The sequence below is a fragment of the Hippopotamus amphibius genome, chromosome 16 (assembly GCF_030028045.1).
Source record: "Hippopotamus amphibius kiboko isolate mHipAmp2 chromosome 16, mHipAmp2.hap2, whole genome shotgun sequence".
Classification (NCBI taxonomy): Eukaryota; Metazoa; Chordata; class Mammalia; order Artiodactyla; family Hippopotamidae; genus Hippopotamus; species Hippopotamus amphibius.
Genome location: NC_080201.1, coordinates 195,832 through 222,317, shown reverse-complemented (window position 1 = coordinate 222,317; position 26,486 = coordinate 195,832). Strand labels below are relative to the sequence as shown.

The window sequence follows — 26,486 nt, the reverse complement described above, 5'->3', positions numbered from 1 at the left end:
ACCGTGTGAGCTGGTGTGTGTGTAGATAGCATTGTGATTCCGTCTCACCTGTGAGCAGGCGTTACCTCAGGAAGGCAGTCCCTCGACGCGCTGTGTTCCCTGTTGGGACGCCTGTGACATACCCGTGCCCGGGTCCCCTCACAAACGACCCCACGGTAAGCTCAGCCCGCAGCTCACCCGGCCGCTTGCCAGTTCTGCCCTGTGCTTCTAGGAGAGGCCTGGAGCCTTAGGGGTCCTTGGGGGACCTGTGTGCCCTGGAGGCTTGGCTCAGAGGGCCCCAGTGCCTGTTACCCAGGTCTTCACGCAGAGGCGGTCCTCGGTCCGCGGGACAGAATCAGCTGTTGAGTGCCAGGGCCGAGCATGGGGCAGAGGTACCAAAGGGAGTGATGCGTACTGATTGGTCTGGTCCCAGGACGTGGCCGTCTAAGCAGATATGCCACTGAGTGTCCGCTGCTAGGGTTTCCCTGGGATGCTGTTAGACTCCTCAGAGGCAGTTTGCCCTCCAGGTACAGCCCAGTCAAGGAGGAGGCGGCCTGGAGCTGACACCCCGGTAATTAGGCAGAAGAGCCTGCGCTGAGCGCAGGGTGCCTGTGCCCACCACTGTCTCGCCTCCGCCTGGAACCCCCCTTGGTTCAGTGTCTACTCAGACATCTTCCCGCAGCCTCTCCACAGGGGTTGGAGAATGCAAGCAAGCGAAGCAGTTTAAAATCAGGGAGTAAGGGGCTTCCCTGGTGGCGCAGTGGCTAAGAATCTGCCTGCCAGTGCAGGGGACACGGGTTCGATCCCTGCTCCAGGAAGATCCCACATGCCGCAGAGCAACTAAGCCCATGCGCCACAACGACTGAACCTGTGCTCTAGAGCCCATGAGCCACAATCATTGAGCCCATGTGTCGCAACTACTGAAGCCCTCGCGCCTAGAGCCCGTGCTCCGCAACGAGAAGCCTGCGCACAACGAAGAGTAGCCCCCACTCACCGCAACTAGAGAAAGCCTGTGTGCAGCAACAAAGACCCAACACAGCCAATAAATAAATTAATTAATTAATTTTTAAAAATCAGGGAATAAGAGTTTCCTATGGCTGTGGTAACAAATTATACAAACTTACTACTTACACAAATATACCCTCTTAAAATCCAGGATAACCCCTCTGCCTTAAGGTCAGCTGATTAACAACTTGACCTCCGTCCGGACCCCAGGCTCCCCTTGCAACATAACATACTGTGTCCGTGGGCCGAGGGGATTGGAATGTGACAGGTTGGGGGGCCATTATTCTGCTGACCACAGAGGGGAGAGTCATGGGGGTAGAATGGACACTTCCTACCGCCTGGATCTGCCAGCAGCATCAGTAGAGCCTGGCTTCTGAAATTAGAGTCCCCCCAGCTCTTGTCCACTGGTGGGCACGTTAGACCCACAGAATGCTGCGTCCCACCCTGGGGTGTCTGATTCTGCCCAGGAGGGCCTGAGAATCTGCATTTATAACAGGTCCCCAACGGCGCTGATGCTTCTGGTCCCGGGACCCACTCTGGGACCCCGGGCCACGCCCTACCAAGGGGGCCTCCGGCTCTTGCTGGGGCATCTCCAGTGCTGGACTACTCACTCCATCTTCTGGTGAATCGCCTGTTCCAGGGGTCGGCTTCAGAGCCAGGCCAGCTGGGGCTGAGTCTCTGCCAGGTGACCTGGGGGACGTCCTCACCCGCTCTGGGCTGTGCTGTGGGTCCACAGCGAGGACTCAGCGGCCTAGTCCCTGAGCAGCGCTCCGGAAGCCCAGGTGAGCGTGTTTGCCACGCGGAGGACAGCTCAGTTAGAACTCGGCGCATCAGCACTAGGGCTGCTGCCTGTCTGCTGTGCCCAGCAGTCAGGTCTCCCTGGGGCTGTCCCCAAGACAAGCGGGCAGGGGTTGGCGTGAAAGCTGTGCAGGAGCCGAGAAGCCCCAGGCCTCCCTTAACCAGCACTTTCGCGAAAATGCAGGGACTCACTGAGCCCCTATTGCTGAGGGGCAGGCAATGCTCTGGCCATCACGCCCCCCGACCTGGGTCTCCCCGGGGACTGACTCGCTTCCTAGGCTCTTGCTTGCAGGAGAGGAAACCACACCCAGTAGGTGATGTGTGAGTTTATGGCAGAAGCGAGCTGGAGGAGGAAGGACCTGCCACAAACACAGGGCACCTTTGACCCATTTGCTGAACAAACAGCTTCCTGGGTTTCGAGCAGATATGTCCTCCTGGCTTCAGGTGGCCCCGTGCTTTCAAAACCTCATCTCTAGAGTGAAGACGTTGGAGGTGAAGAGGGCAGGCATGGGCTCCTCCAAGGCCACTCCCCGTCCTGACCCCAAGCCCAGAGAGCCGCAGGCAGGATGGCCTCGGGCCGGGTCATCATCAGTGGACGGCCACCTTCCCCACATCCTCCCCAGGCACTGCCCCTAGAGGTGTCTGTATCTATACCTCACCTGTTCTCTGCAGTCAGGGAGGCAGGACCCCCAGACTCATAACCACAGGTGTCCAGAGCTCCTCACAACCGCGCCCCCGGCAGACGGGGTCTGGGGCTGCCAGGCACCACACACACCACCCCGCACCTGCTGGGTGAGTGCAGGCACCTCTCCGTGAAACCCCCCGGGAATTCCAGGCTGCAGAGTCCTCACAGATTTCTCTCCCCCAAATAAAACCTGTCTTCTTTTACTATCACAGGATCCTTTCCAAGAAAACGCCCTCGCTTCTTGCTTTCTCCTCATTTGTTATTTTACGGAAGAAACCAGAGCAGCTTTCCTTCCCAGCACATCTTGGTGAGGCTGCACGTGGCCCCAGGTGGAGGGTGAAGCCACGGAAACCAGGTGGCCTGCCTCTGGCTCCCACCTCAATGTGGCATCAGTAGACGGTCCTGGCATCTGTCTGGGTCCCTGTGCTCTCCCCCAGAGAGAGGTTTTTAAATAAGCCTAAGGTAGTTTGCAGGATGCCGTGTGGCCAGCTTGGTAACCAAGTTGTGGCAGTTCTGGGGGTCAGGAGGGTGCACCTGGGGTCTGGCTGCAACTGGTGGGGGTTCCCAGCTCTACCATTTGCTGGCTGTGTGGTCTTGGTAAATGCGTCTCTCAGCTTCCGTTTCCTCATCTGTGAAGAGAGAGCCGAGGCACCAGCCTCAGTGGGGTGTCTGTGCAAACTGAAGCCACGAGAAGTCATTTGTTAGCTTTGCAGCAAAGCGCTGGGTACAGAACCGCTGAGGGAGGGGGGCCCCTCGCTGTGCAAAACCCAAAGGCCCCCAAGTCCTTGTGACTTAAACTGCACTTGGGTGGCTGAACACTCACCTCCCAGACCGTGCTGGGTTTGTAAAGCGCGCGGGCGGCTGGCTGCCCCCTTGATATCAGGGTAACTCGGGGCCCTGGCCCCTCCAGGAAGCACCTTTGTCGAGGCTGCTTCTCCCCCTTCCACGGCTTCCATCCAGTCACAGTGACAGACTCTCACTGAACACCAGACCGGGGCTGAAGCACACGTCAGACACTCACTGTTCCATTAACTCCGCTGCTGCTGGGAGCGCAGTGTTCTCCATGATTGTAACGGACCCGCCTGACGCAAACGCCCTTCATCTCTGGCAATCTTCCTGTCTCCCGATGGCATTTTGAAAGTATTTGCAGAGCTAGCAGGTTCGCTTCACAGAGAATTTCATGGTTTGTGTTTTTTAATCTACCTCTATTTAAGGCAGCTGAAATTCATACCCTAACACAGTTCCGCGTGCTTCAGTCCAGGAAGCCTGTGGAAGGAGGTGGGTTTTCTGTGTCTCGTCCAGCCCGGCCTCTTGGGAGGCCCAGGGGTGGCTCAGGAAGTGGCTGGAGCACAGATTCTGGTGTCCCCCAGCCTGGCTGCACCCGGCCCCACCACTTACTCTCTGTGACACCTTAGGGCAGATGAGCTCACCCCCTTGGGCCTCTGTTTCTTAATCTGTGACATGGGTACCATAACCATCTACCTCCCAGGTTATATACCGGTTACATGAGTGAGTGCTTGTGAACGTGCCAGCTCAGTGCCGTGGATACGAATAAACATAATGAAATGTCTGGAGGCCAGTGCAGCAGCGGGGCTTCACCCGGGGGCTCTGACTCTCTGGCAGCGGTGCTGGCAGTCTGGGGAGAAATCCCCAATCCGGAGGTGGTGGCCAGGTGCCCGCTCACTCCGCGCAGCTCCTGGGAACGCTGCGGCAAAGCCTGCCCTTCCTACCGCGCCCGGGTTTCTCATCTGACTCCGACGTGGGGGCGCACGGCTTCTGAGCGTGAGGGCTCTCCTCAGGCCTGGCTGAGCGGAGCTGCCCCCGGCTACTTCCTCTCTCCCCTTTCACTTGGGGCCCCAGCCTTGCTTCCCGAGGGGGCGGGATGGACTCCATGGCCCTGCTGGCTGTTCCCCTCTCAGTGGTCACTTCGGGGCGGGCAGGGGCTGACTTTGCCAGCTGACCATCCGCCCCGGGTCAGGGCTGCAGGGCTCACCTGGCATCCAGCTCAGAGCTGGGTCTTGTGGGTGTCTGTCCAGTGACCGATGGCTCAGCTTTCTGGTTTCTGATGGAGACCTCGGGAGATGTGCTGTGTGTTCCTGAAGGGGGGGAGGATGGGGGGTGGCCCTGTGTGTCGGGTCCCGGGGACACTGAAAGTGGTCCTCACTGCCTCTTCTCTCCCCTTGCAGGGCCCACAACGATGGTGTTGCCAGCCAACTCGGAAGCCCAGGTACTTTAAAAACAAACTTTGTTTACTTGATACATGTTAACAGTTAGGTATATTGTATAACATAAATTAGAAAATGCATAGCTGTACAGTTGTTCCTGTGAGTCAGGACCCGAGGATAAATGCTCAGTGGCTTAGAAGAAGGGCTTGATGGGGAGATTGTGCCCAGAGGGCAGGCGGTGACGGAGGTGAGGGTGGTGTGGACTCGGTGGGCCTGAAGTGCAGGGGAAGTGAGGTACCCACCTTCCTCTCCCCTGTGACCCCCCAGGCTCCTGAAGGGGCCTCCCGCTGACCAGAGGGGCGAGGAGGCCAAGGTGACGTGGTTTCTGGGGCTCCCTGGTCACAGAGTGTCGGACAGGGATTGGGTCTGGGGGACAAACAGGAAAAGCAGCCCATAGCCAATGTCCCGGAGCTCCCCCCACCCCCAGTACGCAAACCTCACCAGCAGGACCTCTTCCCGTGTCTCCCGTCCTATATGTCCACCCCCAGGTAACTGAATTCGATGTTCACCATTCCACTGAGTTATAAAAAACAGTTTTGTGCAGATCCATATTTATATATTAAAATATAGCAAGGGGGTGGACACAGGCCAAAAGGGGACATGTGGTCTGTTGTGAAGAATTTAAAAACAATAATGAAACCATCCCAGAGTTTTCTGACTGTTTCTAATCACCACGTGCTGGCACCTCTTGATAAGGTCAGGGATGGGACGCCCCCTCTGGCGGGGTGCAGGCCCTGCTGTCTACGCGACACGGATTTCCGCAGGATTGCTGTGAACTGTGCTGTGCAGTGTTCTGGAATTTGGGTGGGAAGACCCCGGCCACGTATGTTCAAGAGCCGCCTTCATTGCTCTGCACAGCTCGCGCCGCCAAGCTGCTGCCCACAGTCTCCAGGCAGACTTGCGTTCACCGCCTCCCGCTCCAAAGGGGGCCTGTTGTTTTCAGTTCTGAAAATATTCACAAGGAGCTTTGTAAGCCGCGGTCCGGTCTGGACTGTTGTGCCCGGAGGTGCGGGAATCCAGCTGAGCGCCCCGCCTGAGCGAGGCGGGCCGGGCCGCCTCCGGCGCCGTCTGCCTGGATTCCTGGATTCTCGCACCTCGGGCCCATCGCCGGGCCGGCCCGCTGGGCCCACGGGGGCCTGCTTCCCGCGCTGCCGGGGGCGGGCAGGGCGCAGGGTCCTGAGGCTGGCCGGCTGCCCCGACGTCCCCTCAGCGGGCAGCCGGGGGCCTCTGCCTTCGGGAGAGGCTCCAGCGTCTCTCCCTCCAGCAGCGATCGGACAAGAGGCTCTAAGCCGCGTAACCCTTTCCCTGGTGTGAGGCCAGCACAGGCCAGCGACCCAGAGGGCCTGCGAGGCCCGCGGGCGGGGGAGCTGTGCTGCCCGCCCCTCGCCTGCCCTGCCCCGCGGGGTACGGGGTCCCCTCCGGAGAGCCTGGCTCAGGGCCACCCCTGGGGTCGGCAGGACTGTGGGGCAGACCCTGCGGGCTGGGAGCTCACTCCCACCGCCATCTCCTTCCCAGCGCCTGCCTCTGGGCCAAGAAAGGATCGGTGGGAACGTGTGTGACGTGAGGCCCTCACCCACCCAGCGGGCCCAAGAGGCATCCGGGCACTTCCTGGAGATCCCACTACTCCAGGGACTCCACCGGCCCCGGCCAGGGCCCTTCGGTCACCTGTCAGGTGTGACCGGCCTTCAGCCTTCAGGCCCCTGACTCATGGTTCTAGGGTGCGGCTTGGAGCCGGGTCTGACCCTTGCCTCCTGAGGGAGAGATAAGACACTTCCAGGCTGGGAGCGTTGTTAACTGTCACTGGAACTTTGCTCCCACCGGGGCCTTGCTCTCTCCACGCGTCCCTTGAGCCAGGCTGACCCCCCTACACCCCCTCCAGGCTCAGGGCGTCTTCTGAGGCGTTCCTGCGGGACAGGGAAAGCCTGTTCTTGTGCCCTGTCCCCTGCTCAGCTCTGGCACTCACCCCTGTCCTTAAGCTCTGCTCTGGTCTGTTCCCTTGGGGGCTGGGGGGCGGGGGTTGGAGGGGGCTCGCAGGAAACAAGAGGAGAGGCCAAAAGGGCCCCGGCTGCCAGGTGGCCCGCACGTGCCTGACGAGGGTGCGGCTGTGCCCGCCAGCACGAGGCCAGGGCACAGGCTGCGGGCCAGCCTGACCCCTGGGCGGGAGACTGATGCTCCGTGTCTCAGCCCCACTTGTGAAACGAGAGTTACCTCGAGGCTCGTGGCACGGTTAAGTGGCAAAGAGCTGTTGTCATTTGAGGGTGTGTGTATCTTTTGTTGTCATCAAAGGAAACCACGAAAGCTGTTTCAAACATAAAAACAAAGTGCTGTGCACGCTGCAAGCAGCTGCCTTGCTCTCACTCCTCACGCTCGGCTGAGCCGCTGGCGGGCACTGCTTCCCTCCTGGCACCACCCTGTAGGGCAGACCTGCACCCCGGGCGATGCGTGAGCAGGGACTGCCGCGTGCACTGGCACAGATGACCATCCTCCACAGAACCCGATTCCTAGATGTTAATGGCAGTCTGTGAAAACAGGGTTCCCTGCCAAGTAAAACTGAAAGCAGGGTGAAGAGGTCTCTCTACCGCAGGACTCAGATTTCTAATGTGCTAATCTGCTTTTTAAAAAACGTATTATGGAGAAAGCATTCAAGCATATACAAAGTATGGGGGGCCCCACAGCTAAGGACACACCTGTTCCCTGTGGGCCCCGCCCGGTCCCTCCCCACCTGTGCCCTGGTGACCCCACCCCCTCCCCCCTACACAGGTCCAATTATTTTTTAGGTTTTTCTTTTTCAGGTTAAATTTGTATACGTTGAAATTTATACACAGCTTAAAATACTTAAGGGAGGGGATCTCACTTTTTGTGAGTTCCAGTGTCGAACTTTATCGTGTCATTAAACAATGACTCCAGCAGCATTTGTTCCATAAGCTAGTCTTTCCCCTCTGATTTAAAATATACTGTTATAGCACATGAAAAGCTAATGTTTCATTAGGTTGCCTCTCTGTCTTTTTTTAAATAAACTTGTTACAGGTAAACTTTACGTTTGGCAAGTCCCACCAATGTGTATACCATGTAACCAACACCATACTCAAGAATACAGACCTTTTCCAACTTTCCCAAAGTTCCCGTGCTCCTTGAACCCCACCCCCATGCCGGCCGGGAGCCAGGGGCCTGTGCCCTGTGGCTGCAGTCTGGCCTAGAGCTCCGCGTACCCGGAGCCCAGCAGCCTGGAGTCCTGGTTCCCGGCAGGGCGAGGGGTCCAGGGCTCCACACAACTGACTAGGGTTCCGATGTACACCGCCGCGCTCACAACTTCTGTGCATACGCGATTCTCCTCTCTCTTGGTTAAACCCCCTGGAGAGCAACTGCAGTCCCGCGGTAAAGCACTTGCCACAGCCAGGGTTCTCCACAGTGGCCCTGCCGCAGGGGGCACCGCGTTCCCCGTTCGGGTGGCCCTCAGCGCATCCCCGCCTCCCCCGCCCCCAGGACAGCGGCCGTTGCATTTGGGGACCTTTTCCTGCGGTGGCTGGGACCCAGGCCCGCCGCGGGCCCCCACCCCGGCGCCCCTCCCAAGTATGTCTCCCCGCCTGTGCGTGAGCACGGGCCCTTGTCCCGCAGGTGGTGCAGTCGCTGGGCTTCGCCATCTACCGCGCGCTGGACTGGGGGCTGGCCGACCACGAGGAGCGCGAGCTCAGCCCGCAGCTGGAGCGGCTCATCGACCTCATGGCCAACAGCGACCGCGACGACGACGGCGGCGGCGGGGCGGCCGACGAGGGCTACGGGGGCCCGGAGGAGGAGGAGGAGGCCGAGGGCGGCCCCCGCGCCGTGCGCACCTTGGCGCAGGCCATGCGCCTGTGCGCCGCGCGCCTGACCGAGCCCCGCGGCGCGCAGACCCACTACCAGGCCGTGTGCCGCGCGCTCTTCGTGGAGACGCTGGAGCTGCGCGCCTTCCTCGCCAGGGTCCGGGAGGCCAAGGAGGTGAGCGGAGCGAGGGGGCCCCCGCTGGAGTGGCCAAGGACACGGGGGCGCCAGGGAGGCCCGGGGGCGAGGGTGGGGCCGGTGGAGCAAGGGGTGCGGCCACGGAGGCGTCTCCATCCGCAGAGCCGGGGCCGGGTGGGCAGGACCAGGCCCGGCTGTCCCCATCCCTGCCTCGTTCCCTCTGTCCCTCTCTTGGTCCACAGCGGGTGGAAATCCTCTGCGCGAAGCTTCCTGTGCGGGGCTGTCTTGAACGCTTGGTAGGTTTTAGCTTAACCCGCACATCTCCTGTTTACCTGGTTTTGCACAGGAGGGAACTGAGGCTCAGAACCTTAGGTAACTGGCACCTTTATCCGGTGACCTCACTCCTGTTGCCTCTAAGTTAATTATTAACTTCCCCAGCCCTCATGTTTACATCTGCCAAAGGGGCTGCGCCGCCCACCCCTGGCTCACCTGCCCGCTTGCTGGTTCCTTCTGAAAACAGGGTGCGGAGTGGCCCAGGACCCATGCAGGGGTGCCCGTGTCCTGGAGCTTTAGGGAGGGGGGCGGTTCAGTGAGATGACGCTCGCCCTAATGTTTGCCCTGCTGGTGACAGTCTGACGTTCTTCTCCACCTCCCTCCGTGGTTATCACCCTTCTCCCAGATGAGCAGCTGGAAGCCCTGAGAGGCTGTGTCCTTGCGCCACGTCATAGCTAGTGCAGAGCGCAGGGGCCCTGACCTGGCTCCCAGCTGGCATTCTCCCCAGGGCCGTTCTGCCTCTTCATGGTCTCAAAATCAGAAGTTGACAGCCTTTGCCTTAACTCTCCCAGCCTCTCTCTTGGAGGGAACTGAGGTGTTTCCTTGAAAGGGGGGTCACAGCCCACAGGGGCCCCTGCCTTCCACCAGCATTTCACAGATGAGAAAATAATGGAGACTTTGGAGAGGTCAGGAGGTATTTTTAGAATTAGCTAATGCTGGTCCTTGATTCCACCCTGACCCTTTATGGGCGTATGTCTCTCATTTCCTCTGACCAAGAAGCATTCCTGCTCAGCTTCCCTGGCCCTGAGCTTGAGCAGGCTCTTAGGATTGCTCTGATGGATGGGCCTGGTCCTAGGGGAGGACCAAATTCAGATGCTGCTTGAGCCACTTCAGCCCAGTCACAGCCCAGGGGCAGGTGGTCCCTTTGCCCACCCCCGCCTCCCAAGGCCCAGCCCCTGACTCCCCTCCCCGCTCTTCCCCCATGTCTCCTTCCGGTGCTCTACATGTGGATGCTCCTAATGCTTTTCTGTCTCCTGTCCTGTTGCCGAGATCAGTTCCTTACCCAGAAAATAAAAGCTCTTTGTTTTAGGAGCAAACAGCTGTAGACTTCAAGCAGTTGAGCCAGGAGAAGTCCAGGGAATTGGAGTAGGCAGAGAGAGGTGGGCTGTTGGAGGCGTGCAGCTGGGCTGACATCTCAGGCAGGAACAGCCTACTCTGGGGCAGGTAGAGCTACTCCCACCTTCGTGCCCTTTGTCCACAGAGACTGCCAGGTCACATGCAGTTCTGTTTTTAGAATCACACACCTTGTGCTTCTCAGAGACTTGGCAGAGTTTTCTAGAGCCTCCCAAAGCAGGTTGGCAAGCGGCTTGGGGTGAAAGCCAGGGTAACCGGTTCTGTCTTGTTTGGGGGATGGGGTGGGGGAGACTGTGTGCTGAAAGCAGATGTTTGTTCAGGGTGGAGGCTGGTGAGGGCAGAGCGCCCGCTGCTGCCGAGAGCCAGAGCAGTGAACCCAGCGGCTTCCTCCCAGGCTCTCAACACAGAACAGCTACCCAACCATCCCAGCCTCCTTCTTGGGCCCTCACCATGATGGCGGCATTTTTCCCAGTTCGTGAAATACATCCCGGTGATTGTTTGCCAGGACCTGCTGAGTAACTCGCCCTCTCGCCCACCCACCCACCCATCCAACTATCCATTTGTTGATTTGTTTACTCATTCAACCAGTGTTTAAGACCTAGCATGTGCCACACAGTGCTGGGAGCCAGGAACACTAAGGTAGAAAAACTCCGAAATGGAACACGTGGTTCTGGCCTCGTGGAGCCAACCATCCAGACAACAGTCAGAGCAGCAGCTGAATGTGAAACTCCCATCGGGAACACACGCAGAGAAGAGGCATGGGTGCGCCCGGAGGGTGGGTGTGCATGGGCCGGGGGCCCTGTGAGCTGAGGTCTGAAGCCCTTCCTAGGTGGGGGAGGAGCGTCCAAGCCTGTGTCTGCTGTCTGTGGAGGACGTGGTGCCTGGGGTGGTGGAGGGGTGTGGGTCAGTGAGAAGAGGGGCAGGTTCTACTGCAGCCAGGAGGTTCTGTGCGGGTGCTGTGTGGAGGCTGTGCTTTCTCCCTGCCCTTGCTGGGAGAAGCGGCCACGCGTGGCCAGTGGGACACATGTTCCCGTGTGGCTCCAAGGCTGATGCCTCGGCCCCCCAGACATCTTTCTGAGCCCCAAAGCCTTGTCCAGAATGCCCACATATCCCTTTTTACCTGGTGGAATAGTAGCCTCTGTGGTACAGAAGGGTCCCCAGGGGGACCGACCAGCAGGGCCTATACCCCATGGCTGCCGCTCTCCCGTTTCTCCTGGACTCACAGATGCTGCAGAAGTTCCGGGAGGAGGAGCCACAGTCAGAGAAGCCCGTGGTGGAGCTTGACAGCCTGGGGCGCACAGACTGGGTAAGACGTGGCCCCCGCTGGCCTGGGGTACAGACAGGGTGCAGCCTGGGAGCCCTGCTTGGGGCTGAGGGCCACTTTTGTGTTCTCATGGCCCAGGCCCGCCTCTGGGTCCAGCTCATGCGGGAGCTCCGCCACGGGGTGAAGCTGAAGAAGGTGCAGGAGCAGGAGTTCAACCCCCTGCCTACGGAGTTCCAGCTCACCCCCTTCGAGATGCTGATGCAGGACATCCGCGCCAGAAACTACAAGCTGCGCAAGGTCATGGTGAGCCGCTCAAGGTCGTGGGGGGCCACTCAAGGTCATGGGGGCCGCTCAAGGTCGTGGGGGCTTCTCGAGGTCATGGGGGGCTGCTCAAGGTCAAGGTGGGTCACTCAAGGTCATGGAGGGGCCGCTCAAGGTCGTGGGGGCCACTCAAGGTCATGGTGGCCACTCAAGGTCATGGTGAGCTGTGTTGAAGGGGGTCCACGTTCTGCCGCCTCTGCCCACTGGAGCCCCTGCTTGGTGCGCTGGCCACTGAACCGGGATTTCCTGTGGGAACAGGGTAGTCATGGCCTCGAGTCACACGGCTCACAGTCCTCTCAGGGACACGGTGTGACAACAGCAGGGGGAGGGGACCAGGGGCGGGAGCTGAGGCTGCAGGACTGTCCCGTTTATCGCTCACGTAGTCCTCACCACGTGCCGGCATCGCTGAGAATCGTAAGCGTGAGAGTCGGTTTCATTCCTGTGACGACCCTGTGCGGTGGTGCCGCTGACCCCCTGTCCACGGGGAGCATCTGCGATGCAGGGAGAGCGGGTGATCAGGCTTTGAAGGCCACAACTGCACAGCCACTGAGGGGGGGCTGCAGCGAGGCCCAGGTGCTGCGCGGGGCTGCCTGAGCCACTCTCCCGGCTGCAGCCCCGGCAGGTGGGCGCTCAGCCTTGCTCCCCACCCCCTACTCTCCCGCAGGTCGACGGGGACATCCCTCCCAGGGTGAGGAAGGACGCCCACGAACTCATCCTGGACTTCATCCGCTCCCGGCCTCCGCTGAAGCAGGTACCAGCCCCCGTGGGGCGTCTGGAAGGCTGGTTCTGGGGCGCCCCCCGCTCCGGGGGCGCGCAGGGATCTCCCGTCTGGCCCTGTGGTGCCGCCGGCTCCAGGTGCCCCGCGCAGGGTCCCTCCCCGCCTCGGGAGCGGGCTCCCACCGGATGCTGCCACGCCCCATGCAGGTCTCAGAGAGGAGGCTTCGCCCCTTACCCCAGAAGCAGAGAACCCTGCACGAGAAGATCCTGGAGGAGATCAAGCAGGAACACAGGCTGCGCCCCGTGGAGGGCAGGCGCGGGGAGGGGCGGGGTGAGCGGGGTGCGCTGGGACGCCCTTCCCCTGCCTCTAGACCCCCCGCCCCCTGTCCCGTCCTGCCTCACCTCCTGCCTCCCCCAGGGTTCGGCTCTCTGCCGTGCATTCTCAATGCCTGCTCTGGGGATGTCAAGTCCACTTCCTGTATCAACCTGTCCGTCACGGAGGCCAGGAGCCACGCCCAGCGCCCGCGGCCCCGGGTCCTGCTCAAGGCGCCCACGTTGGCTGAGATGGAGGAGATGAACACATCCGAGGTCAGAGCCCACGGGCTCCTGGAGGGAGACTGAGGAGCTGGCGGGGGAGCAGGGAGGAAGAGGAGGAGAGGAGCGGGGCGGGGGGGAGGAGAGAGGGGGCAAGGACACAGCCAGGGTGCAGTGTCCAGCTGTGTGGGGCCCCCTCTGCTCAGGGCCATGGCTGCTCCCTGCTCTGAAGCTGGTGTCCTGCTGTGGGGCTGGGTCTGCCCTGGGCGCAAGCGTGACGGGGCTCAGGGACCCTTTCCCCTCCTGGTGGCTCAGAAGGGTCACTGGGGCGGTGGCCTTGAGCCACCGGTGCCTCGGCACATAAAGGTCTGAAGTGGAGTGCTCTGTTCTCCTGGGGATGGGCGGCTGGGCAGCTCCCGTGGGAGGTGAAAAGCCAACATGTGCCACCGTGGTGGCCATCTGCACAGGCCACAGCTGACCCTAGACCTGTCCTCTCTAGGACTCCGGGGGCCTCAGGCCAGGGTCAGGTTTTTGAGGTGCCCGCCTGCCCTGGCCTGGGCAGTGCGTAGAGGAGGCCCGTGACAGGTGGGGGGCGCGGGCGGGCTGCAAGGTCAGGGCGGTGCTGCGCTGGCGTGTCCGCAGGAGGAAGAGTCGCCCTGCGGGGAGGTGGCGCTGAAGCGAGACCGCTCATTCTCGGAGCACGACCTGGCCCAGCTCCGGAGCGAGGGGGCCTCTGGCCTGCAGCCAGCCACTCCGCCCCCCGGAGGCCTGGCACCGTCGCGGCCGCGTGCGGGCAGCGTGCAGTCCCGGAGGCCGAGCGCCCAGGAGCCGGGTGAGCGCCGCCCTTTCTCCCCTGGAGCCCTCCTGTGCCTCCCTGCTTCCCAGCAGCTTCAGAAGGTGCCGGGTGCTCGCGCCTGCAGCGGGGGTTATCACCTCAGGCAGCCATTCCCCACCTTTTAAGGTTAAAGCTTTACTAAATTAGTAATCTGTGTTCATTGTAAAACTTAAAAAAAATTCCTATCTCTATTACGAGAGATAACTCCTGTTGACACATTGGTGTACAGAAAGCAAGCTGGACAGATAGACGGAGTGACAGACCCTCCTAGTCCGTTCCCCGCTGCCAGTGGGAACGTGTCCACGGAGCAGCACTGCTGTGGAGCCGGCCCTGGCCCCGCTGGTCCGCACACAGGACAGGACGATTCTGCTGGCCGTGAGGGCTGGGCTCCAGCAAGCGCCCCCGGTTGCCAGCCCAGCCACTGCCTCCTGCCACACACGGCCAGGCCCCCTCCGCAGCCCTCAAGGTCACCTTGAGCTCCCCTGTTGCCTTCTGGCCCCTCTCTGGATGGTCCCCTTTTGTAGCTGTGATGCACTGATGGCGTGAAGAGGTCCAGGCCAGGGATTCCGTACCTCGCTGTCCCCGCCCTGGTGGAGGCAGACTGTCTCTGCCCCTCTGGGCCTCCAGGCAAAGTGCAGTGCGTGGGGCTGATGGAGGCTTTCCGCGTGGCTGGCGCCGTGTGCCCTGTCTTGGGGCTCAGATATGGGCCCCTCAGGCCTGCCGCACTGCACGGGCCCTCACTGTGGGTGACGTGCCTCTACTAGACCACTCGCCCCTGGGTAACCACCCCACCACCTCCTGCTGCCTGCAAGGCCATCCCGACACCAGAAGCCCTGCAGGTGTCCTGACAGCCCCTGGCCCTTCCACCAGGTTCCTTCCCTGCCAGCATCCAGTCCCAGCCTGATCCCCGCTCCCCGCCATGCAGTGACCTGGACTCGGTCAAGGACAGGCCGGGGGCCTCCGCGGCCGCAGACTCCAGTCACCTGTGGCTGGTGAGTGGCAGAGGTGCTGTCGTCCAGGCTGGCTGGGGTGGGGTGGTGCCCCTGTTGGGCTGAGGAGTGGAGGGGGCTCCCCTCAGGGGTGTGTGGGGTCCACGTTCAAGCCGCCTCATCTGGGGAAGTTGGCCTGTGCTGCCGCCTCCTGGACCTTCTGGGCACTGCGGGCCCCGGGCTGGAGAAGGACCTTGCTAAGGGGACAGCCTAGTTAGTCCCTTCTCTGGGGGGGTCAGGACAGGTGAGACGCCCAGCACCCTGTGCCCCGAGGGCAGCGTGGTGACACCGGAGGTGCCTTCTCGGGTCTCGCCTTGCTCTGTGCTGCTCCCTCTCTGTGCCTCCATTTCCTCCGCTGTGAGTTTTGTGTGACTTGTAATTGTATGGAGCTAACACTTGCTGATGTTTTGAGGCCCCCACTTGGACCTGAACCTTGGTGCACGATTTTTTTTTTTCTTTAATTAATTTTTTGGCTGCGTTGGGTCTTCGTTGCTGCGCGTGGGCTTTCTCTAGTTGTGGTGAGCAGGGGCTGCTCTTCATTGCAGTGCACAGTCTTCTCATTACCGTGGCTTCCCTTGTTGCGGAGCACAGGCTCTAGGCGCGTGGGCTTCAGTAGTTGTAGCACGTGGGCTCAGCAATTGTGGCGCATGGGCTTCATTGCTCCACAGTATGTGGGATCTTCCTTGAGCCCTGAGACCAGGGCTCAAACCCATGTCCCCTGCATGGGCAGATTCTTAACCACTGCACCACCAGGGAAGCCCCAGGCCACAATTTTATCAAAGGGGATGAGAGAAGCAAAGTGCCTGGGGTGGGGCACAGGGCATCTTGCTGGCGTGCGGAGGGACCTCCAGAGCCTGGCTGTCATCATCACTTCCTTGAAGTTTTACCAAGAGGCTCAAGTGAGAACAGAGCTTCAAAGGCTTTGAAAAGTTAAAGTCGTGTTACTGTTAATACTCCCCAGCTGAAGGGGATGCTTTCCCTTGAGTCCTGTATTAGGTATCTGCTGCCACATAAAAATTCACTTCCAAACTCAGCAGCTACAACAACGCATTTATAATCTCACAGTTTCTGTGGGTCCAGAACCCAGAAGTGGCTCAGCCGGGTGGCCCTGGCTCGGCCCCGAGGGAGGCTGCAGCTGCCGTGTCGGCCAGGCTCCTGTCTCTCCTGATGGCTCCACCTGCCTCCAAGGAGGCTCCTCCCTGACCTGTGGGCAGGAGGCCTCAGTTCCTCCACGTGGCCTCCCCCCGGGGCTGCCTGAGCGCCCTCACAACGTGCCCCCCCCACCCCCGCCCCCGGGTGAGCCATCTGAGAGCCAGGAGGGAGCCGGTGTCTTCAGGACCCCGTCTCAGAGGTGACACACTGTCGTTTCCACCTTATGCATTCAATACAAGTGAGTCCCTAAGTCCTGCTCAGGGGACCACTTCTTGAAAGGAGGGATGTCATGGAACCAGGGGGCGTGTTTGAATGGCAAGTCCCGTAAGGGTCTCTTTCCCGAGAGGCGCGGCTGGCAGACCCTGGAGCCTGAGTGACCTTGCCTCTGCCTTGAGCACGTGCTCTGCACCACCTGACGCGCACCCAACTTGACATCTTGGCAACGTGTGCAGTTAGGGAAACGTGTGTAAGGGATGGAGGGGAGTTGTTCAAATAGGAACAGCACCACCAGGCTGTTGGGGACAGAAATCAGAGGCCAGAGGACCAGGCTTCAGGTCTGAGGAGAACACAGGGCCCCAGACTCACCCAGTGCCAGGCAGCACCTGCCGGACAACAAGCCTGAGTGGGCAATCGTGAAGGCCTGATCCACAGACACGCGCCCGCTCCCACCAGCCTCGGGTGCCGCCTGTGCTGCCTCGTCTTGGCAGCTAACGTTTCAATTTCAGGTGCCAGGCGTTGCATCCTCTTCGTGGAGCTGAAATGCCCCCCTTTGTAGAAGAGGAATGGATGCTTTGAGAGGTTGAATTCTGTGCCAGAACACAGCACTGTTTCCCTGGGGGGCAGGGCAGGCTGTACTCACCACCACTGCCCAAAGGGCCAGGCGGTTATGGCAAGGTGGACAGGGGCACCCAACAGACTGCCCGTGGGCGGCTGGCACTGGAAGGGGGGGGGGGCAAGGAGAGGGCGCAGTGGGGGCAGGGTTCCAGGAGGAGGGGCAGTGGCCTGGGGACTTTGGTTGGCTTTGATTGGCCTGGTACGTTTGCAGGTAGGGAACAAGCTGTGGAGGCAGATGGTTCAGGTCTGAGAGCACCGTGGACAAAGGTGGGATGGACTGAAGGGTTATGTGTGCAGTGAGGTTGTTGAGGGGCTGGGGGCTGGCCAGATGGGTGGACAGGGCCAGGTCAGAGAACCCTTGCTTGTAGCAGTGGACAGAGAAGTCCCAGGGAGCAGCACGGCTCCCCAGCGTGGATGAGCTGAGGAGAGGGCACTTTAGGGAGCTGCTGGGTTTGGTGGACTGAGGTCAAGAAGGTGCCAGGGTCCTGGGGAAGAGGGGAACTTGTGGAGACTCCCTGAGAGCCTGCGAGCAGCCCCTCGGGCCTCCTGCCTCAGGAGTTCAGCCACCCCGTGGAGAGCCTGGCTCTGACGGTGGAGGAAGTGATGGGCGTGCGCCGGGTGCTGGTGAAGGCCGAGATGGAGAAGTTCCTGCAGAACAAGGAGCTCCTCAGCAGTCTGAAGAAGGGGAAGGTGAGGAGCCTGGGGCAGGGGCAGGCGAGGGTGGGACGGGACTGCAAGTTCTGGACAAGGCCTGGACAAAGCTGGGCTCTAACCAGGCCTCTCCTCACAGATTTGCTGCTGCTGCCGAACCAAGTTCCCACTGTTCTCATGGCCGCCCACCTGTCTCTTCTGCAAGAGGTGAGCCTTCTGTATGCACCTTGGCTGTGAGTTAACATGCCAAGAAGGGGGTAAGAAGCCTCTAGGCTTCTGTCCAGTAGAGCTTCCTGTGATTCTGGGGTTGTTCCCTCGGGCACTGTGACTCGTGCAACGAAAGGACAGAATTTCTAATTTAATTTTAACAGCTGAGGGGCCCCCACTTTCAGCCGAGGTGGGGTTAACAGAAAGCAGGACAGGCATCTTCCACGTGAAGCAGCCAAAAAGAAAAAACCTCAAAGACATGCAACATTGGTTCTCAAGACATCGGGTGTCCAGCAGCCAATGGGAAGCAGACAGGGTGAGCGCTGGCCTGTGACGCCTCAACTCTGGACTTGGAGCCTGTTCAGCTCCTGCAGTGGAGGAGGTAAAGCTGAGACCCAGGGGGACCTGGGAAGCCAGAGTTCTCCCCTCTGGAGAGAGTTCTCAGAGACCTGTAGAAGGTCCCCCTTGAGTACTCAGAGTTCTCGTCAGTGCTCACATGCAAGGAAATTACTGAGGGTTTGGAAAGAATCATCTTGAAGCACAAATAGGCAAACTCCAGCCCATGGGCCCAGTCTGGCCCACTGCCTATTTTATAAGTCAAGTCTTATGAGAACACAGACACACCCACTTGTTTATTATCCGTTTAGTCACACCTAAAATATTGACTATCTGAGCTTTTACAGAAAAAGGTTGCTGACCCCATTCTGAAGGTTTAAAGGAACAGCACCGGGAATAGTGTCTGTTCCCACCAGCCCCAGTGGGAAGCTGTGACTCATGGCTGCTGAGTGCAACACACAGCAAGGTCTCGCCTCACTAGTGGGAATAAGTGCTTCTAGACAGAGTGCTGCTCCAGAGCTAACAAACCACAAAAGCAAGACCGGAAAGGACCAAGCCATTCCCAGGTATCTTATTTGCTTCCCACAGCAAAGCTCAAGAATAGGAATAAAAAAATATCCAGCACCTGGCAAGATACAACGCCTGGCATCCAATCAGAGGTTATCAGGCACGTCAGGAAGCAGGAAAGCATGACCACGAGGAGAAAAATCAGTCTCATCACCCAGAGCTGACCCAGAGCTCAGGGTTAGCAGATAAGGACCTTCAGCGTTTTGAACTGTATTTCATATGTTGCAAAAGTTAAAGACATGGAAGCTGTTGAAGAAGAGACAAATCAAACTTCTAGACATGGAAACTGGAATGTTTGGGATGGAAACTACACTGGATGATCTCTAGTAGATTAGACATTCAGAGGAGTGTGCAGAACAAAAGATTAGTTAACTTGAAGACATAACAATAGAAACTATCCAAAACAAAAACACTGAGAGAAAAAAGAATTTAAAAATGAAAAGGGCGGACTTCCCTGGTGGTGCAGTGGTTAAGAATCTGCCTGCCAATGCAGGGGATACGGGTTCGAGCCCTGGTCCGGGAAGATCCCACATGCCTCAGAGCAGCTAAGCCCGTGTGCCACAACTACTGAGCCTGCGCTCTAGAGCTCACGAGCCACAACTACTGAAGCCCATGTGCCTACAGCCTGTGCTCCACAAGAGAAGCCACTGCAATGAGAAGCCCACACACTGCAATGAAGAGTAACCCCCATTCGCTGCAACTAGAGAAAGCCCGCGCACAGCAACGAAGACCCAACACAGCCAAAAATAAATAAATAAATAAATAAATAAATTTATTAAAAAAAAAAAGACAAAGCTGTTGGCAAGCTGTGGGGTAATGTTAAGAAGCCTAATACAGGTGTAATTAAAGTCCCCAAAGAAGTGGGGGCAGAAAAAGTATTTGAAGAAATAATGGCTAAGAAGGTTTTTGAAATTTGATGAAAAAAATAAACCTACAAGAAACTCAATGAACCCCAAGCACAAGAAACATGAATAAAATCACACCAAGACACGTAATAATTAAATTGATCAAAACATGTGATAAAGAGAAATTCCTACAGTCAGTCAGCAAATAAAGATGTGTTATGTACAGAGAAAGATAAAGATGGCTGCAGATTTCTCATCAAAACACTGCAAGCAAGATGTCAATGGAACATCTTTAAAGTACTGAAAGAAGGAAAAAAATGGTCAATCTAGAATTCTGTACCCAGCAAGAATATTTGTGTCAAAAACAGAGGCAAAGTAAAGACATTTCCAGAAATACAAAAGCCTTCACCAGCAGACCCACACTGGAACAAATGTTAGACGAGGTCTGCCACATAGAAGGAAAATGACACCAGATGGAGATCTGAACATACACAAAGGAATAAGAGCACTAAGAACAGCAACTACTAAAATGTAATACTCCTGACATTTTAAGATTATCTGCTTATACCTCTTTAAAAGGTAAACCAATATCTAGCACCCAGCAAGGTAAAGTTCAGTGTCTGGCATACAATCAAAGACTACCAGGCAAGCAAAAAATTAATAAAAATGTATTTTGGGGTTTATCACATATTTTATAAATAAAAATATCATAACAGTAGCATTAAGATTGGAGGCGGAGGATCAGAAGTATGCTGCTGTAGGGTTTTTATACTGAACATGAAATGGTGAAATATTACTTGAAGGAAGACTGTGATGAGTTAAAGACTATCCTGTGAGCCCAGAAGCAACCACTGGAATAGCTCGTAAGTAGAAAGAAGATAAAATGGAATCACAAAAAATACTCAATACAGAAAGCAGAAAAAGGAAAAGGGAACAAAGAACAAATAATACAAAAAGAAAACAAATCACAAGACAATAGACTTAAACCTGACTCTATCAACAATGACATTAAACAATAATGGTCTAAACAATCCAATTAAAAGGCAGTTTCCCAGATTGATTAAAGAAAGCAATCTGCTGTCTACATGTAATTTATTTTTATTTTATTTTATTTTTTGACCACACCACGCAGCGTGCGGGATCTTAGTTGTCTGACCAGGGATCGAACCCATGCTCCCTGCAGAGGAAGCACAGGGTCCTAACCATTGGTCTGCCAGGGAATTCCCAAGACGTGTACTTTATTATTTTTTCAAAAATAAATAAATTTATGTATTTATTTATTTATTGGCTACGTTGGGTCTTTGTTGCTGCACACAGGCTACTCTTCGTTGCAGTGCACGGGCTTCTCATTGCAGTGGCTTCTCTTGTGGAGCACAGGCTCTAGGCATTCAGGCTTCAGTAGTTGTGGCTCTCGGGCTTAGTTGCTCCGCGGCCTATGGGATCTTCCCAGACCAGGGCTTGAACCCGTGTCCCCTGCATTGGCAGGTTGATTCTTAACCACTGCACCACCAGGGAAGTCCCAAGACATGTACTTTAAATAAAAGACACAAGTTGGTTGGAAGGAGACGGATGGAGAAAAATACACCATGCCAACAGTAATCTAATGAAATCTTGAGTTGATGTATTAATACCATACAAAGTAGACTATGGAGCAAAGAGTATCATCAGAGTTAAAGGAGTTCATTTTATAATGATAAAAGGAGGAAATGATCCTGAACATTTCCCGCATCTAGCAAGAGAGTCAGTATACATGGAACAAAACATTGCCAGAACTGCAAGGAAAAATAGCTAAGCCCATGGTTATAATTAGACATGTGAAAAACTAAGGGTACAGGAGATTTGAACGACACTGTCATCAACTTGGTCTAAGTGACATTTAGGGAAACCAGATCCAAGAGTGGGATGTACATTCTTGTCAAGTGCACACAGAACGTTCGCCAAAATTGACTGTATTCTGGGTCATAAAAGAAGTCTCAAAAATGTGGAAGAATAAATATCATACAAAGTATGTTCCCTGACCACAGTGAGATAAAATCAAATTAATACAGGTGTTTGTTGATGGCAGATTAATCGTGGGACATCCATGCAAGAGTACATGGTCCCTTGTTGTTTTTTTATAAATTTATTTATTTTATTGGCTGTGTTGGGTCTTCGTTGCTGCACACGGGCTTTCTGTAGTTGTGGCGAGTGGGGGCTATTCTTCCTTGTGGTGCGTGGGCTTCTCATTGCGGTGGCCTCTCGTTGCAGAGCACGGGCTCTAGGTGCGTGGGCTTCAGTAGTTGCGGCACACGGGCTCAATAATTGTGGCTCACGGGCTCTAGAGCGCAGGCTCAATAGTTGTGGCGCACGGGCTTCGTTGCTCCACGGCATGTGGTATCTTCCTGGGGCGGGGATCGAACCCCTGTGCCCTGCATTGGCAGGCGGATTCTTAACCACTGCGCCACCTAGGAAGTCCTCCCTTGTTTTAAAAAATGAATTTGGACAATTTGTACTGATGGGGAGAAGAGCCCTGGTGGTTTTTTTTTTTGTTTTTGTTTTTGTTTTTTTGGCGCGCGGGCTTAGTTGCTCCGCGGCATATGGGATCTTCCTGGAGCAGGGATCAAACCCGTGTCCTCTGCATTGGCAGGCGGATTCTTAACCACTGCGCCACCTAGGAAGCCCCTGGTGTGTTTTTATATGATAGTACACATGATACCCCATTTCATGTATTTTATTTTTATTTTAAATGTATGTTCCTCTTAATTTATGCCTCGACCTGAAGAATGGAAACTATTGCCAGTAGGGATCATCTCTAGGATGGGCTTTACAGGAGAGGACGCGTGTCTAAATTAAAAATTCTATCTACTGTTTGAATTTTTATAAGAAGGCATTTACTTTCGAAATCACATACGGGAAATGAAAAACATTACTCACTGTTTAGAGCTGGACATCTCACCTGAGGGCCCTCTGGCTCTGACAGTGCTTGTGGGGAGGGGTCAGGCACCCTCCACTCCAGATCCGATGCTCCCCAGAAAGAGCCAGGGGAGGCAGACGTATTTTGGGTGCAGAGCTAAGTAAAAAAGAAAAGCAAGATTTGGGAGGAAGATGCAGGTGGAGCCCTGACGTGGCCAGGGGTCACGCAGGAGGCGGCGACCGTCTGGCCTGGGCTGTGTGCTGGGCAGGTGCTGGGTCCCGCAGAGCTGACTGCTAACCCTCTTCTTTCCTCTCCAGAGCTGTCTGCAGTTCCTGTAGCATAAAGGTGAGGACACCTGGGGTCACAGCAAGGTCCGGTGGCATCTAGCAAGAGCCTTGCAGCCTGACGGGGTTTGTCTGGGGGCGGGGTGGGGGTGGGACAGAGGCTCTGCTGTCTCCTGTCGGATGAGCCCTCCACCTCCCCAGTCACCTCTTTCACCTCCTTCCACCAGGAGGAATCCACTTCTACACTTCCCAAGACCGCAGTTTTTAAAAACCCTTGTAGACGGTCCTTTTTTCTTTTTTTTTCAAATATTCCATGTTAGTGGGCTCATGCCGAGAAACCCTTCTCTTCCACTAAAAGTCCTCCTTCTGACACCAGAGTGTTTTTGGAAAGGCTCATTTTGTAGCAGCTTGGGTGTCTGTGCACACGCAAAGTGCACAGAGGTAAAGGATAACATTTGGAAGGATGTCACCCCTTTACACCTCATCCCAGAAACAATCATGTGTTTGAGGAATTTTTTACCACCACGATTTTCAAACCCTTACTTTTTATGCTGCCACTTGGCCATAGACCACCTCATCAGTGTGAAGTAGCGATTACACACAAGCCGCAATGCTACGTCTTGTGTGTTAGTGGCCGTTTGGGGGACCAGGGTGCCTGCAGCGTTTCCCTGTGTGTTGCAGATGAAGATGCCTTCTAAGAGGTTTGCACACATCCCTGTCTACACGCTGGGCTTCGAGAGTCCTCAGAGGCTATCAACTGCCAAAACCACACCGACACAGAGAAGAGACGCTTTCCAGTGCGTGCCTGCCCTTGGTGACATCCCCGTGGTGGGCAGGCATCCCTAACCTGGGAGCTGCTGGGCGGGGTCCTATTTGCTGGGGGTGGGGGGTGCGCTGAGAGCCCAGGACCCACGTTCCTCCCGAGGAAGAGATCCTGTGCGACGGACTTCGCTCTGCCTGCTGTGGGCACGGGGGGACGTGGAGACTCGGGAGAGGCCCCTGACAGCCCCGTCCTGCCCCAGATCCCTGCAGGGGTCCCAGTGGCGGAACGTGGAGGAGGAGTTCCCACACATCTACACCCATGGCTGCGTCCTGAAGGACATCTGCAGCGACTGCACCGGCTTTGTGGTGGACGTGGTGCGCTCCAGCCGCAGGAGCATGGATGCCCTCAACACCACGCCCCGCCGCACCCGCCAGACCCAGTCCCTCTACGTCCCCAACACCTGGACGCGCGACCTCACGTGACGGCCCGTGGCCCCCTGGGCTGCCCAGCCAGAGGCTCTTCAAGGTGCCCCTAGGTGGCCACCCCTCCGGGGAGGAGCTGGGCTCGTCCTGGACCAGGCTGAGCAGTCCCCATCCTGGAGCACAGTGGCCCCCCTGCCCTCCGGATGTGCATGTACATGTATACATATATAGATACATTTGTATAATATACACACAGCCTATATATTTATATTCATGTTTCCTGGCCCCAGAGTTCATTTGGGGTCAGGCTTACTCCAGGACCCTCCCTGGGGGAGGCTGTTTCCTCTCAGGATTCCTTGAGCAGGGCAGGTGGGGGTGGGGAGGATGGGAACAGGTCTCCTCACTCAGACATGGAGGGAACAGGTGGGCTTCCGCTCCCTGGGTGGAGGTGCAGGCTGGGATAGGGCTCCTTGGTCCCCTGGGGCCTGGAGCACCCTCCTCGCACCTGTGCTCTCTAGCAGGGCTGTGGGCTGTGGAGGCACCTGGGAAGCCCCTGAGTGGCCTAAGATTCCCCTGTTCGGCCTCCCAGGCATCCCGGCCCTCCATCTGGACAGTCCAAGGCCAAGCTCGCTCCCGGCCCCACCTGGCACCCATACCCAGGCCATCTGCCACGCAGCCGCTGTCGCTGGCCTCACACTCAGAGGTGTGGGGATGGGGCTGGCCCAGGGCCCTGGTGATGCCATCGGTCCCTGTATGGGAAAGAGCTCTGTGAACTGTACACATGGCCAACCTTGGCCTAATAAAGGTGGCCTCACAGTCTCCTGTCTGGGGCGTGAACTGAGAGCTCTCCAGTTGTAGGGGTGGGCCTGTGCTCCAAGGGTGGACGCTGGGCTCTGAGGGGCCACCTGTCCTCTGGTTCCGTTATGACATGAGGGCACTCAGGCCCACTCCGTGATCTGGCCATCCTGGTCCTACAGCCAGCAGGGCTGCATGTGGGACAGCCGCTCAGCCTGCTGCCTGACACCTGCCAGCCTGGGGTACCCTTTGGCCTCATCCTCCAGATCTCTACTCCTGTTCTCCAGTCAGAGGGTTCCCGCAGGGCCGGCAGGGTTGGGGGGAACGTGTGGGTGAGCAGCGAGTGCTCTGCCTGCCCACAAGGAGGGGGCTTCTCTTGTCACCCCATCTTACAGATGAGGAAACTGAGGCTCAAAGATGGGAGGGAATCTGGCCACAGATGCACAGCTTGCCTGGGATCTTCAGCCAGGCCTATTGGATGCCAGGCTCTAAGGCCTAGCACACAGAATATGGGCCTGGAGGAGGCCCCAAAGGACAGAACCTGTAACAGATGGGCCTTTGGGTGATAATGCTTTCATCAGCTGGGGTCCAGGACGCTCAATGACAAATTAGCGCAGCCAGTAAAAACAGCCAGTTCCCAGCATGAACTGAGCACTTCTGGGGCAGGGAGTATTATCCCCATTTTAAAACGAGAAAGAGCACGGAAAGGATTGCCCGTCACACAGCCGGCAAGGAGAACGCACCTCGGGAGCAGGTAAGCATACAGGTGAGGAAACAGGGCAGGAGACACGTGCAGGGCCACGCTCCCAACAGGAGAGACCTGGTTCTCATCTTCACAGGAACACTTTGAAATGAAAGCCCATCCTGGGACAGCTGGTCACACCTTGGACCAGGGGTGCCACGAATCTATTTAACCACGAGCCTGGCCCTGAACAACCAGAACCGTCATGAGGAGGGTGCCCTGGAGGCCCCGTCTGTGCGGAGCAGGACTCTTAGTGGCTGGATTGGGGGGTGGGGGGACGCTGAGGCAGCAGCCACATGCCAGCGGCGTGAGGCCGTTCAAGGTCCCAGGGATGTGTGGCTGACAGGGCAGCGGTGCAAGCACCGGCTCGCACGCCTGCCTGCCTGCTGGGCCCCTGCCAACAAGCTTCCTGTCTCAACTCTGGAAGCACAGGCACGAAGGTACATCCACATTCTACCTGGGCCGGTTCCTTCCTCTCTCCGTCCCAGTTTCTTTAGTATAAAAAGGAGGATATCTATCTTCCTGGGAGAGGTAAGACCTCAGCACAGGACCTGGCCTGACGCCCCTCCTTCCCCACACCAGGTCATCCTGCTCTAGCGTTTGGTCCTCTTAAATGCAGGGATTCTCAAATCTGCCTGCACATTCTAATTCCCTGAAGATCTTTTTCAAAATATCAACGCCAGACCCCAAGTCGGAATTTCTAGGGGAGAGTCCTCGACCTTCACTGTGCAAATCCCCCCGGGAGGTTACGACACACAGTAAGGCTGGCGAGCCTCCACCGTAGACCACGGATTCCCACCCCTGGATGGACAGGAGAGTCACCTGGGACGCACTAATGACGACAAAAAGCAAACTCCGAGGGCGGACCCTAAGGGTCGGTTTCAGCCTGTCCGAGGAGGGGCGTCCAGATCCGCAGCTTTGGAAAGCTCCTCTGCTTGCACGCGCCCACTTGTAACCAGGACAGCACCGGCTCGCCGGCAGCCCCGGAGGCGGCCCGCAGGGCCTCGCTCCCCCACCCCGGCCCAGGCCACCCAGCCCCGCCCCGCCGGCCCGCACCCGGTGCTGCAGGCTCGGAGCCCCGCCCCGTCCAGACATCTGTCTTGCGCGCGCCTCCAGAAGACCGGGAGACACCCTCCCGCGGAGGCGCCCAAATCGCGCGAGAACTCGCCCGGAAGCGCCTGCGCCTTCTTTGATGCCGCTGCCGACAGAGAGGAAGTTCCGGAAGGCCGCAGCGCGCAGACGCGATACGCCAGCCTCTCGCCACCGCGCTTTAAGTGCGCAGGCGCGCCGGCAGCTCTCT

General features: G+C 57.4%; 1 protein-coding gene and 1 long non-coding RNA gene across 10 annotated transcripts in view; one reads left to right on the top strand and one right to left on the bottom strand.

The window, feature by feature from the left end:
- Positions 1-24,495, top strand: part of SPIRE2 (spire type actin nucleation factor 2) — a 29,980-nt gene extending 5,485 nt beyond the window's left edge. The window contains exons 2-16 of one of the 6 annotated variants that reach the window (XM_057710663.1): positions 4,654-4,694; positions 8,308-8,667; positions 8,871-8,924; positions 11,261-11,341; positions 11,438-11,602; positions 12,285-12,371; positions 12,545-12,647; positions 12,756-12,925; positions 13,514-13,703; positions 14,577-14,698; positions 17,237-17,371; positions 17,472-17,539; positions 22,498-22,525; positions 23,146-23,261; positions 23,487-24,494. In XM_057710663.1, coding sequence (XP_057566646.1) covers positions 4,654-4,694; positions 8,308-8,667; positions 8,871-8,924; positions 11,261-11,341; positions 11,438-11,602; positions 12,285-12,371; positions 12,545-12,647; positions 12,756-12,925; positions 13,514-13,703; positions 14,577-14,698; positions 17,237-17,371; positions 17,472-17,539; positions 22,498-22,525; positions 23,146-23,261; positions 23,487-23,709 — 1,943 coding nt within the window. In that variant the 3' untranslated portion in view covers positions 23,710-24,494. Of the gene's footprint in view, positions 1-4,653; positions 4,695-8,307; positions 8,668-8,870; positions 8,925-11,260; positions 11,342-11,437; positions 11,603-12,284; positions 12,372-12,544; positions 12,926-13,513; positions 13,704-14,576; positions 14,699-15,760; positions 17,372-17,471; positions 17,540-22,497; positions 22,526-23,145; positions 23,262-23,486 lie in introns of those variants that run through there. The other 5 variants (XM_057710662.1, XM_057710660.1, XM_057710664.1 and 2 more) reach the window with 5 other exon arrangements.
- LOC130837947 (uncharacterized) lies at positions 19,217-26,441 on the bottom strand. 4 transcript variants are annotated; one of them, XR_009049615.1, is made up of 3 exons: positions 26,009-26,441; positions 22,201-22,512; positions 19,217-20,818 (listed from the first exon to the last, which is right to left on the bottom strand). It is a non-coding gene; the product is annotated as an uncharacterized LOC130837947 (long non-coding RNA). The 4 variants fall into 4 exon arrangements; XR_009049616.1 differs by having other exon boundaries at positions 22,223-22,512; XR_009049614.1 differs by having other exon boundaries at positions 22,201-22,336.
- Positions 26,442-26,486: the final 45 nt, after the last annotated feature.